This window comes from Argiope bruennichi, chromosome 4 (genome assembly GCF_947563725.1).
Source record: "Argiope bruennichi chromosome 4, qqArgBrue1.1, whole genome shotgun sequence".
In the NCBI taxonomy this organism is placed as follows: Eukaryota; Metazoa; Arthropoda; class Arachnida; order Araneae; family Araneidae; genus Argiope; species Argiope bruennichi.
This window is the reverse complement of record NC_079154.1, coordinates 34,170,347-34,184,960: the sequence shown is the minus strand read 5'-3', so window position 1 is coordinate 34,184,960 and position 14,614 is coordinate 34,170,347. Positions and strand designations below refer to the sequence as shown.

The 14,614-nt window shown below is 26.5% G+C and overlaps 1 protein-coding gene across 1 annotated transcript; it reads right to left on the bottom strand.

Annotated features, from left to right (window-relative positions):
* Positions 1-194: 194 nt before the first annotated feature.
* LOC129966681 (UDP-xylose and UDP-N-acetylglucosamine transporter-like) lies at positions 195-9,213 on the bottom strand. Its single transcript, XM_056081196.1, has 10 exons — positions 8,973-9,213; positions 7,226-7,339; positions 6,633-6,735; positions 5,879-5,928; positions 3,966-4,047; positions 3,836-3,878; positions 3,566-3,675; positions 2,755-2,830; positions 1,739-1,811; positions 195-749 (listed from the first exon to the last, which is right to left on the bottom strand). The coding sequence occupies exons 1-10, from the start codon at positions 9,044-9,046 to the stop codon at positions 524-526; spliced, it is 951 nt and encodes a 316-aa protein (XP_055937171.1). The 5' UTR covers positions 9,047-9,213; the 3' UTR covers positions 195-523.
* Between the last annotated feature and the right edge of the window lie 5,401 nt (positions 9,214-14,614).

Sequence of the window (14,614 nt, the reverse complement as noted above, 5' to 3'; positions counted from 1 at the left end):
ATAGTTTTTAAATGTGTAATAAAAATGTAAACTTTTTTTTTTTGCCCATTCTTTTAAGAAATATTTCTACTTCCCCTCCCATATTCTATTGATTTCAGTGGCACTTGAGGTTAATAATCAACCAGTTTATAATGAGTTGTCAAATATATACCATAAACTGAAATCTGCTTAAATCTAGATTTTTTAAAAAAATCATAATTTTTATAGGTATCATTTATTCATAAAAGTAACAAATTTCACAATAACTTCCAATTGAATGGAAAAAGTATTTATCACAGAATATCCAAATTATGAACACTGTTGAAGAAAAATGTTTAAATCTTTTTTCCCATGTGATTATCAAACAGCAGGCAGTTTGGCCATAAGAATACACTATTCTAAATTCTTCTAAGTAAAAGAGTATTTTTAAAATCATTAATGAAAATTTGTTCATGACATAATAAATATGAATTTCTCGCATCACACATTCCAAAAGTAAAAATAATTTAAATAAATAAAATCACTCAATTATTCCATAGAAATCTCACTGAGTCTTCTTTTTTTGATACCTAAAGCTCCCAATATCAGCAAATAACAGTGTTCCTGCAAATACAAGGAATGTACCCAACCAATGGGCTAAAGTAAAAGGATTATTAAAATAAATTATTGAAAATATCAATGAAATAAATTTCCTACAAGTGATAACCATTGTTACTGTCAATGATGAATACTTGGAAGCAATTGTAAATACAGACCGTGCACAAATATATCTAAATGAAGTTAAGAATATAACAAACAGCATTCACAGAAATATAATTATTAATATAATACTGAAATTTAAAAAAAATTCTTAAAAAATTAGTGAATAATAACTGTAAGAAAACTTTATAATGTGATCCATAGAGTAATCCACTGGTTATCACAAATCCAAAAAACAAAATGCGATTATTCCTGTGAAATTATTGAGTTTTTGAATTAATAATCTATATACTCAAAATTATTAATATGTATATGTTAATCTACCAACAGTAATTCTAAAAATGTAATTTTAATATAAAACATAAATTAACCATGAACAAAAATTTTGAATTTGTTTTACACTCGAACAATTTTAAATTTAGACAAACTGTAATTCGTTACAAAAGAGTAATGTTCGTGGCTTATCTAAAATAGTTGTACTATATAGTTTCTGTAATTTAAATTATTCACATTTGTTCAATAAATTCCAATTAAATTCTATAGCAAACTTAAATTTGAATTGTTTCTAAATAAATATTTAAAAATTTCTTTTAAATATTCAAAAGCAGAAAATAAACAATTTTTTTTTTTAATTTGTTCAAATAATTTTAAATACTACTGCAATCTCCAATATCTTTTGAAATGAGTAGACATATAATATTGTAAAAGGAATGGTTTGTTAACATTCAATGCACAATTTATAGTTTACATTTTCTGACATATTAAACTCGAAAATTGTAAACTTACAGAAAGCATTTAAATGATAAAAACAATTGTTCTTTCAAAAATTAAACATGTAGTCTATAAAATTTTGCATTTTTACAGAAATAATATAATGGCAAAAATATTGGCTGAAGGTGTTTCCTTGCAGAAAAATTTTAAAGTATATAAGGACAGTCGGAATATAAATTTCTAATAATTATCACATAGCTTTTTTCCAAGAAAATGATTTTTTTTGGAAATTTTATAAAATACCTTTGCTCTTAATACATTAAAAATAATTTTTTAAAATAAAGGATACTGAGTCAAAACATTACCCAATAGACATAACCACATCTTTGGAATGGTTAGCACAGGCAAAATTTGAACAGGAGCTTTAAAAAAAGAATAAGAAATTGGAATATTTTTTATTAATATAAAGGAAATAAAAATGGCAGAAATCATTGACATATGTGGACCATCATATTAAAATATTGTGCATAATGTCTTATAATTTATTATTTTACAAACAATACAACACAGTAAACACAACAATAGCAGTAAAAAATTAAACTTTATATTTTCAGCTTTTAAAAGTATCTCAACAAAAATTTGATAATAATCAAGTGGGAAATATTTCAAGCTCTAACTTAAATTAGACAAATATATGATAATAATATGTATGATAATAACATATGATAATAATTCTTCATTATATATTTGCACTATACGATTTTTAATAATGAAAAAAAAAAAATTACATATTTTTAGCAGTTGAAAAATCCAACATAACCAGATTTGATTCCCACATAACTTTTAACTCCTGTTAAAACCTTTTTTTAAAAGTAATTGAGCAATCAAATAAATATTGGTAATTTATATATTTCAAAAGCAAAATGTCCTAAGAGTGCTTTTAAAATAAATGAGTTAATATGTGAAGAAGCAAAAGCATTCAAATATGGAAGATGATCGATCTGAGTAATTTTACCCTATTAGTTGAGAAATTGGCTTTTCCAATTTTCATATTTAATTCCAAAGCAGATAATTTGTATTTATAAATATACATATACAAAGTTTCATAGATAAACTATTCTTAAGATTTCAGAGATATAACTAAATGTAAAAATGTTCTATTTATTCACATTAAAAGCTAATTTTTTAATGCAAAGGCTACAAAATCAAAATATAATCTTTTTTTTCAGAAAAGCTAATTTTATTATAAATTATGTTAATTATTTTAACGATTTCTATCCTGCTTTAAGAGACAAGTAACTACTAGTCTACTAAGAGACTAGTAACTTTTGACATCTAAACAACATAAAAGAAAAGCCATCTTACCAGATTTAGACAATAAAGGAATAAAAGGACTTATGTCACCAGCAAGCAATATAAATCCAGGAAGAGATAGAGCATGCTAAAAAGAAAATTCAATAAATACATATAAAATCATAATTTTTAAAAATTTTACCAATAGTTATTAGTAAATAAATTTGCATAAAAATCATAACAATAATTCAGATCAAAGTACTGATACAAATTTGTCTAATTATTTGGAAGTTTAAATCAACTATTTAAATAAAAAGTTAATAACATTCACAATCTAATTTAAAACTGATAAAATAAATAAAAAATTTGTGTCATTACTGACAGCTTCTTTTTGTCATGATTTACTAGGTAAACATTAAATGAGGTCTTGGTTAATAAACCTATTAGAATAAGTGAAAATAAGTATGTAACATAAAAGAATTTTTCTTGCATTTTTTAATTAATTAGTGGTAAAAAGAAATATCAATATCTAGCACTATCTGCTATTCCAATGTAAAGAAAATAACTTGAATGCTTTGACAAGTAAATATTTTTAAAAAGAAAAAGGCTTTGCAATATGTAAATTATTGTTGCTTTAAACTAATTATCTTCTGTGCCTCAGATAATTTTAGAATATTCATAGAATTTTAAAAACTATGAAAATTGAAAATCAAAAAATTCCATTCTTATCACAAAATAGTTATTTAAAATATCAGGTAGAACTAAGAAACAGAAGAAATGAAAGAGGAAATATATAAATAAAAGACATTGATATGATTTTAAATAGTCAAATTGTAATTTTTTCAATTTTCTTTTGAAAAGATAAAGTTCGCAAACCACTTACAGAATAAAATAACATTTCCAAAGGATGTTTTCCATAATGTTTGTATATAGTTTCTTGGTATACACCTAGTCCTGCTGACATTAGTAGAGAAAATGACAACAAAATAATACCTAAACAAACATAAATCAAATTAATAACATATTATTTAGTTTGGTTAGGCAAAATCTTTAACTAAATCTTTTAATAAATTTTAATCATAAATACTTTATTGATGTTTTACATTAAATACTTTAAAGATTTTTAAAAATAAATTTCTATGAAAATATTTACCAATCCATAACTGATCACCAGCTTTGAATTCTAATTCGTCTGCCTAAATTCAGCAAATTATAAAAAGAAATTTAATATCAATATTTGAATGGATTTTTTTTTTTTTAAAAAAAAAAGAACATATTATTACCTTCATTTTTTTCGAAGCAAATGTAGCAATGAAAATTCCAATTGAAACCAGTAAGACAGATATATATTTTGAAATGGAGTATCTATAAAATTTCCACTATTATACAAAAATTATTTAAAATGCCCAATAAATATAAAATACAAAGAAATGAATTACAACTGCCATCAATTAGTAAGTAACAAAAATAAATTAAATCTGAAAATTATTAAAATGGAAACAAACATGAGAAGTAAATTTACAAAGAAAAATGCCTTATTTTAAGTTCTAGTACTGTAAAATCCAGAAATCAATTTTTAAAATTTTACAGATTTTAATTCAAATTAAAAACATTTATAAAATATCAATACAAATAAAATTGATAATTTTTAGTTTGAAAATTTTGAAGAGATACAAGAATAATTCTATCAAAAAATTTTATTGAAAATATCATATGGTTATTAAAAATAATAAAAAAGTGTGCCATTATTTAACTACTATCAGTCTAAATACTGAATGGAATTCTAAAAATTCTTTTGAGATTTTCTCAAAAGTTTTTTCTTACTTTATGTGGTATTTTAGAACTAAAATTTTGATTCCTTTATTTTAACATTTATGCATATCTTATTATTGCTGAGTGTCCTACAAGGTCTGCAGCATCTAATTTTTATAGATTCGGATAGAACACGTCAAGACGAGTATTTTAATGTATAACATTAGGGGTCCTCGAAATATAATGTCATAGTCTAATTACATGAAGAATGTTAGTTAACGAATTGGGCAGTTCGTATTCCAAATTACGATACATATGACAACTGCATATCATGGAAACTTCCCTAGGTGATTATGGAAATTTGTGGCAATCAATGAGAGAGAAAAAGAGCGCCTGCAAGTGAATATCGAATTCTTTTGCTGCTTAATGCCCTTATAATCATCATTGATTGATTTGGATTAATCAATTAAGAAGGCTTGATTGTGCAGGCATGATAATTAATAAGGTTGAATATGGTGAAATTGATTTTAATCGGATCTGGTTCAATGACGAGGAGCATTTCCACCTCCAAGGGTATGTTAGCAAACAGATCTAGAGGTTCTGGACCACTGAAAATCTTCATCATGCAACAGTTTGGCCACTGCACCCACTTAGACTCACAGTTTGATGTGCATTATCTGCCAAAGAAGTCATTGGTCCAGCATTTTTTATAGAAAATGTCAACTTGTCATATTTTAAATGAATTTTATATTGTCATATTTTGAAGTGTTGAATAACAGTATCATCCCATGGCATAAACAAGATAAGCTATTATTGGTTTATGTAAGATGGTGCTAAACCTCACCGCACTCAACGAAACTTCAATCTCTTAGTGGAAAATTTTCATGAGAGATTGATCACGTTGAATTTCATTATGTGAACAGGCAATGGTATAGAGTGGTCACCTTACTCACCAGATCTTAACCCATGCGACTTTTTTTATAGGGACATCTGAATGACACAGTGTATCTCACACAGCCCCCAGCATTGGATGACTTGAGAGCAGTAATTGAAACAGATGGCAATTAAAACCATGGGCAAGGAAATTGGAACAGATGGTTTGCAGAAAGCAGTTGCGAACTTCTACTCTAGACTTCACCTTTGTCATTTGTTCAAATGGTGACATTTCAAAAATTTGTTGTACTGAAAATTCTCAGTAAACATTGATTTTCACTCGTTTTTTTCCCCCAAATTTTTTGAAGTTTTCATGACACAAGCTCCACACCTTAATTCGACTATGACGCTATAATTGGGGGCACCACATGTTATACATCAAAATACTCATCATGATGTGTTCTATACGAATCTGTAAAAATTAATACTGCATTCCTTGTGAGACACCCTGTATATACAATTTTAAGAATAAGCCAAAAAATAAAAACTTCAGATACAATTTAAAACTTACCTTCTTTTGAGTAGTAGCATCCCTAATAACATACTGGTTACTAAAGATCCCTGTAATATAGAAAGTTTAAAGTATACATAATTATTTAACTTATATATTCCACCAACAATGATACAATGTGCAGATTAGAAACATTTCTATCTTATATATATATATATTGAAATTTAGAATTGGTGGTCTTCAAAATCAGAGAAAAATCACTATTCAACTTAAGATTTCAGTTAAATAACATATTTTGTTGTGTTTTTCCAAGTTAAATCTCACAAAAATGATTTTCACACCATCTTAAAATATGAAATAATAATATAAAAAATAAAAATACTTTTTTAATGACAGTCATTTCATATCAATAAAAAAATGTTCTCTAATTTTAATACGTTTTAAAATTTAATTCCATGCACATGTTGTAACAGTATTTTTATTGCTTTAATAAAATTTACAAATTTGAAACTCCAAACAAATAAAACATTTTCCCAACACAATATTGAACAAAATTTTGTTATTAACATTATTTTAACCACCTAATTTTTATATTTAGCATTATTTTTAACCACTCAACTGATTAACAAAGAATTAAATTATTTTAGAGTTAAATATTTTAGCTAACATTACAATAAATCAGATGTGAATTTAAAATTTCTATTTCATTATGACCACATTTTATCCACGATTCATTTCTGTCTTAGGCATGGTTAATTTGTTCAGCATTAGACTAAAAAGAGAGTAATTCAAAACTAAAGTAATTTTTACATACCGATTTGAAAATCATATGTAAAGGCATAGGAATATCAAAATTGAGAGCACAGTTATTAGAAACACTCACAGCAAAGTACATAATTACTAAAAGTATATAGTTCCTGAAAGAAAGTAGATATATAATAAAATTAAATAGTTGGAGCTTCAATACATAACTATCATAAATTTAAAAAAAATATATATTAATTGGAATTAATTCTCAAAGGCAAAGATAAAACAATAATATTTATTTTAATATCTTCAATAAAGAAATGAATTTATTACACTAAAATAAGAGTATAATAAAAAAATTTATATAACTGAAATAAATAAATGAATTTATAAAGATGAAGTGAAATTCACATTAAGTATAGAATTAAAAATATGAATGTTATAGTCAATATGGTAAATCATTTATAAATAATGATAGCTAGTAATTAGTAATACTAACTAATTAATCATATTGAATGTAACATATATTCAATCTATGAATAATAAAGTTTAGTCTGCAAGCATTAATTTAAATCTTGTAATGCAGAATTTTTTTCTTTTAAGCTGCATACTAAAATAAAAATTCCACAAAAATTAAGCATATTTTATACAAAATATTACCTAATAGGAACAGATGGGTGAACAGATCCAAATTTACTGGTGAAAATGAAGCCTACTAAAGCTATGAAAAGGAATTGTGAAAATGTAATAATATTTCCACATCCTGGAAGCTCCCTAGAAAAAAAATTCAAATTTATGTAGAATTATTTTATTTTAAACATGCAAGAATTTCTAATGAACTAAAACTATATTAAAAATTATTTTACAAAGGAAAAAATAATTTAAATAAAAGTATAAAAAATATTGTAACAGCAACTAAATGCCTAAATTATTTTAATATATCAATAGTGATATTTTAGTATAAAAAATAACTGCATTGTGTAAAAATTTATTAACGAAAGCAATAATCATGTCTTAACAGTTATAATAATTCATGGTTTATGATTTTTACAATAAAGATTGCTTGCTCCATAATACTAAAAAGTTTTTTAAACAATAAATGAAAAAATAAAAGTAAAAAGAAAAGTAAAATAAACTGTTGCACAATTTTATTTTAGTTGATTTGTTTCATATTTATAAAGCTGAAATTTTATAATCTATTTTACACAGACTTCTCAATGTAACAGAATTTGATAATAATATTCATATATATTAACAATTTCATAATTCAAATATCAGTTAAATTTTATTCAATACTGTCGATGTTGAAAAGTGATTTTAGAAGAAAGAAAAAATGGATTGCAAGATTTAGACAAATTCATAATAATAACAAGATATTGCACAATATTTGCAGCAATAATGATTCATGATGTTCAATATTCTGAATCCTTCACAGTATGGTGAATATTTTGTAATAATAGTGCAGAAATAAGAATCTTATAAAAATAAAAATTGTTGGAAAAATCTGTTAATATATATATAAATTTTGGGTTAACATAAGTAAAATTGCCACTTCTGTCCGAGTTGAAATTTTTCACTGAGTAAAAAAATATGACTCATTAATTTTCTAGGTGCGAGGTAAAATTTTCACACTAATTGGCATATGCTAATTGATATATGGCACAATGTTAAAAATAAATTTTATCAAAACACAACAATTTAAATTGCAGATTTTTATTTATTTATTATTCACAGCATATAATTATAAATAAGAAATATGTTTGACAAATTATAATATTAAATAAATTTATTAAAATTGAATATTTGGATTATTTCCTAATTGCAATACCTGCAAACTCCTAAAGATAACTGGGACTTCAATAAATAATTAAACTTTTAAAATCGTAAATTTATTAATTTTACTTTGAAGAAACTAACAAGAGAAGATTGCTGTATAATTAAGGTTTCTAAATTTTTCATAAAAATCATAATGTTCATTGTGAGATTAATATTAAAAAATTTGAAGACATATTTGTGATTTTGTATGCATGCATTTATATATAGATTTTTTTAAAGCGCCTTGGATATCTATAAAATTACAGCACTGAACCAGCATTAACAGTATTTAATCTAGATGTGCATGATGTAAGATTTTCGTAAATTTTATCAAATATTAAAGTTTTAAAATATAAAGTTTCTTACATTTCAAAAAAGTTTCACTGATCATAATAGTAAACAATAAAATATCATTGATTAGTTATAAAAAAAAAAAGAATTATCATTGATAGCAAAATTATTAGGAAGATCGAATATTTAAAAATATTTTCAGAAAACAAATTTAATGAATTCAATACAGTTGATTTAAATTTTTCAAGAGCATAGATGTGCACAGAAATAACAAAATAAAAACACTAAAAAAAGTAAATACTTCATCAAAATCTCCAGCAGAACAACATTTGAGCAGCATGAAATAATTGTAAGTACAACGAAAATGAGTGCCATTGCCGTCAGTATAAATGAGAATTCTGATTGTGAAAAATTACGAGCCGTTATACATTTAAAATCAATTGGCTTTAGATTGTTTTCAAGAGTATTGTATATAAAACATTCCAGTCACTTTCTGGTTTCATTTTCCCACGTCTCTCTAAACAATGCAAGCAGTATTGCCAATTCCTGATACAATTTTATATTTAAAGTGAGATTTCAAGCTTAATTATATATTTATCTTATATAAAAATATTACTCATAGACTATTTCATTTATTGATTTTATATTATACAGAGGCAATTTTCGTAAATAAAATCATTTATAACTAATCTCATCAACAGAGGCGAATGACGATGATATCATTTCACTAGTCGCTATGCTGAATTGCAGAAATCACCGCAGGAAAAGAAAAGCCATCAGAGTGCAATGTGAAAAAAATCTATTTATGTATACGATAGCAAACTTCAACTTTTATTTACATTTTAAATATGCTGGATAGTAGCAAAGACTGATGAGTTAATAAGTCTGCTAATATTTTCTTTCGACATTAATTTTATTTTATCCTTGGCATTACATAAACAAGCAAACAAAAAAAAAACATTTATCCTTTATCCAGTGGAAACGCGAATATCAATATTTTTGGAATCGAATTTTATCATTCTTTAGATCATAGGTTCCCAAACTGCTCCAGGTGAACCCCCAGGGGTCCATAGGAGACCACACGGGGGTCCACGTAGACGTGAAAAGAAAACAAGGGTTCACAAGTTGTAAGTGGGGGTCCACGAAAAATTTTCTGGTTTTCATAATAAAGAACAAAAATTTTGGCTTGGATTTACCTATCAACATGGGCAGGTAGCATCATTCTCTAGGTAGGTACTCACAAATAATCCAAACTCAGTTCAAACACAGAATTGAATAGAACAATAGATAATAGTACAAGTGTCGAGACTTGCAAAGTGCCGCCTGTGCGCCCGCTCGTCCGGGATGCTTGTTTAGACCTGCAGGGATGAAATGCGACTTGAGCTGTGCTTGCAATCTACATTAGTATAAATACGAATGCCGAAATTGTGTTGATGAAATGAGCTCTGATATAGAAAGCTTCTTGTGTAATTATCTGCAAACCCCTCATTTTTCTATTCAGTTGGACGAGTCTAGTTTACCTGGTAATGAAGCCTTATTATTGGCATATGTTCGATTTGTTATGGACGAAGAAATTAATGAAGAGCTGCTATTCGCAAAAACTTTGAAGTCGGACACTAAAGGCGAATCGATATTCAATGTCCTGAGTGATTTTTTTACAGAAAAATCAATTCCATTTACAAACAATATTTCGGTGGCAGCAGATGGAGCTCCTGCCATGTTCGGGCGATATCGTGGGTTTATAAGCCATCTTAAAAAAATAATACCAGGACTAATTGCAATTCACTGTGTCATTCACCAAATTTGAGAGATTGCACCAATCGCTTCAATTTGTGATGAACGCAGTTAATAAAATAAGAAGCAATGCTTTGAATACCCGTTTATTTGAACTATTGTGCGATGAAAATGATGAAGATTTCCAACGACTGCTCTTATATACTGAAGAACGCTGGTTATCGAAAGGTGCAAGCTTATCGAGATTTTACTCACTTTTCGAATCAGTGATAGAGTGTCTGGAAACTAAAGAACCAGATTTAAAAGAAAATCTGATCAAATATAAAGCGGGCATTGCGTACTTAACAGATTTGTTCATAAAATTCAATGGCTTCAACTTGCAGTTACAAAGGGGCAGCCTTATTTAATAAAAACAAAGGGTGTAATTTCGGCTTTTCTTGGTAAATTGAAATTAATGAAGCAAAATATTAGTCGGCGCGAATTCTCCCAGTTTCCGCACTTGTCACAGATAGAATGTCTTGATGAGGATATTCATACAGAGATTCATAGACATAGATTAGACATAGACATAGATTCAACAATAGATTTGAAGATATTCTGACGATGGAAATACCACCATGGACCATAACCCCATTTGATGAAACGAAAGAGGCGAATGCAGTATTTACAAGAGGAGCTACTTGAGTTCAGCACCAACGTGGAACTGAAGGTTAAATTTAAAAAAGGCTATCAAACATTTTGGCTGCAGGCAGAAATTCGCGAAAAATATCCTGTGCTGTGGGAAATTGCGAGAAAATTTTTGATAGCGTTTCCCTCGTCATATCTTGTCGAAAGAAGTTTTAGTGCCGTTACCAACCTGTTAACAAAAAAAAAAAAAAAGGAGCAGATTGAACATCACAGAACGCTAAGATTTGAGGTTACTTCTTACAAAATTGAAGCCGAATATTGATAATTTGTTGTCAATTCATCAAGTACATCCGTCTCATTAAAAGTATGACTATTTTTTATTTTTGATTTACATTTCAGAGTTTATTGTTGATTTTTTGTCAATTCATCAAGTACATCCGTCTCATTAAAAGTATGACTATTTTTTATTTTTGATTTACATTTCAGAGTTCATTGTTGATTTTTTGTCAATTGTTGATTGTTTGCAATAATAAATGTTTATAATTTTGTATAACCACAAGTATTATTTTAATGAATAGGACACAAGAAAATGCGCTACTTTTTTTTCTTAACACCCCCAATTTAGGGTGATATTTTTTAGGAGTTTTGGGAATGCAATAGAAATGCAGCAGGGGGTCTACCGAAAATAGTAAAACTTTGAAAGTGGTCCACGAGATAAAAAAGTTTGGGAACCTCTGCTTTAGATCGATTAATTTTCTTTCGTGTCATAACTCTATAATATTTTTTAATATCGCAAGAACTTTTAGCATAAACTTATTTATTTTACTGTTCATTCGATATTTCTCGGTGTCTGTGTTTGGCAGATTCATAATAATGAATGAATAAATGAAATTCAACTTTTTTTTTATCTCAAGTCTGTGTCATGTCTGCTTTCTATCTATTTTCATTTATTTAAAACTGATTTTAGAAATAATTTTTCATTTAAGTGTTTTTGAACAGAGAAGATTCTTTTACAGGAGGGGAAAAAAATATATGCTATACATTTACAATTGAAGTGTGATATAGATAATATATATTTTTTTAAGCACTCTGCCAATGTGCAAGAGATTTTCTACAGTAACTTTTGCCAATTACTCTGTGACAAACCAATGTTTATGAAATTTTCTACTACAGCTTTCGTTAGTTACTCTCCCTATTAGTACAAGATATTTTTCGATATCTATATGATGTTCTTCGATATTCTGAATGCCAGACAATATTTCGTGCATGTCATAACAAAGTTGTTGGACTGTAACAATTCTATCTGACATATCGCTAATAGGAAAACACCCTCTAGATACATATATATATATAGAAAAAAATTAAAATTTATTATTCTATTCATTACTATTTCATTAATGGTATTTCATTTGTATCATGTTTCCTTAAAAGTTTGTGTCATACTTTCAATAGATGGCGTCTGCATAATGGTCAGACGATAGGCGAATTCAAATAGCAGGCAGGCAAATAGAAGGCTGATACTAAAATGACAGATTACTTCCATGAACTCATCGCTTCAAGTAGTCACTCATTTGTGACATTTATAACAGCGACTTTACATTTTCTTGTGAAAAAAAAACAAATTACATTGATATGACGATAATAAATTACATGATGCGGTTTCGATAATAATTGATGATATTCTGTAGTTTGAAGAATAAATGGTCACTTCATTTTTCGACCACTCATTCACGAAACTTTAATTTCCCTTTTATGACCTGAATTAAGTAGATGTTCTGTGCGAAGTAGAAAAGTTGATGACACTACGATAGACCTACTCGACTTTTGATAGAGTAATGTCTATATGGGGAATTATTTCTTTGGTTTTTGGATTGATTAAAATCCGTAGCAGTTTTTACTTATTTTTCCACATTGAACAATTTTTCTTCCTATGGGCTTTAAGATTTTAACATCAACCTAGAATAGAAAATGAAAGTCTACAAGTTTTTTTGATACTGTGTTGTATACTGAGCTGTGAATGATTGATTTTATATTAATTTATAAACAGTATGAATACAATGCACTCCCCCTCTCAATACGAGGAATTTAAAAAAAAAATCAGCTGTGATGAAACTTGAAATTCCTTTGTTCTAAATTTTCATAATGTTAATTGAATTTTTAGCTAAATTTTTAAATAATTCTACTTCTTTTCTAAGATTTTTGAAAACAAGACATTGCTCTGTTTATCAATTTTCGTTCAAAAGATGTATTTTTCACATATACATTTTGAACACACATATACAAAAGGATATACATTTGTTTTTTCCCGATAAAATTTGGAGATAAAGTAAATAAATGTCATTGTGTTAATGTTTTTCATATAAAATATATACTTTTATACATTTAATTACATTAATTGATACAAAAAAATCAATTGGTTTCTTTTATATAACTAGAAAGAAGCACTAGATGGATAGATTAAGTTAAGCATAACTAATTTCACACAATTTTGTCGAATTTAATGGCAGAACATATTTATATTTGATATATTTGCTATTTTAAATACATGGCATAATATATCTAAGCATTGCTCTGTAATGCAGTTCGTTTAGAATAGAATATTATTTCTCGATTTCCTGCATTGTTTTGTAATCTGAAAATCAGTTTTAAAGAAAATTAAATTATTTTATTGAACCCAATATAAGAAATAATTTGAGAAAGCTCAAATTAATAATTTTGCACGTATTTTATGACAATTAATGACAATGATGTCTTCTGTAATTTTTCAGTACATGCATCACGATATTTTGTAAATTTTTATCCTTTATCCCCCCTCAGAAGTACATCTATTTTTTAAAGTAGGAAAAAAAAAAAAAAAAAAAAAAAGCCTGCATCTATAAAAAAAATGAAATTTTAAACTTAAATAAAAGCAAATAATGACAATTGATGTAAATAGTACTTTAAAAGATTTCAAAATTTGCTAAAGGATGTGATTAAAATTTATAAATGAAATTTGAATCCTAATTTTTAAACCATTATCTAAAAGAAAACGATATATTATTTTGTTGTGCGGAATTACTAAAGTACAAAGAGGGGAAAAAATAGCAATTTCGTGTGAGAATATCAAAGAATTAACGACTTAATGAAGATTTATATTTATGTATGAATGCTTTTTGTGCATTTATCGATAAGAATTTCATTCAAAAATGTGAAAAAAAAAATTGCATATGATCAAAGAGTTTCCAAATTTGAATTAATGATAAATTTAGAAAAATCAAACAGTGAATTGAAACTCAGAAAAAAAAAGTAACAACTTCATATAAATTACAATCAGTTGATTAAAAAAAATCAACTTTATGTATTATATTTCTGCTTACCTTTAAATACATAAAGGACAATCCAGAAAAATTGTCGAAAGCATATTTTAAAACAATAATTAGCGAAAATTAGAATGGACATTCACAAAAATAATAAGTGCGATATAAATTTATCTACCTTTTGTACAATTTGCGATGAAGAAAGATTTATTACGACACTAAAAATGATAAAAATATATAATTTAAGATTCAGGTTAAAGAAATCAAAGTTAAATCCTTCGTTTTT

Excerpts from the sequence above, each read along its gene's own strand:
- LOC129966681 (XM_056081196.1), bottom strand. The coding sequence starts at position 9,046 with ATGGCACTCATTTTCGTTGTACTTACAATTATTTCATGCTGCTCAAAT. Across the intron at positions 3,879-3,965 it reads TTGCTTCGAAAAAAATGAAG|GCAGACGAATTAGAATTCAA; the intron begins GTAATAATATGT and ends TGCTGAATTTAG. Across the intron at positions 3,676-3,835 it reads TGGTGATCAGTTATGGATTG|GTATTATTTTGTTGTCATTT; the intron begins GTAAATATTTTC and ends ATGTTTGTTTAG.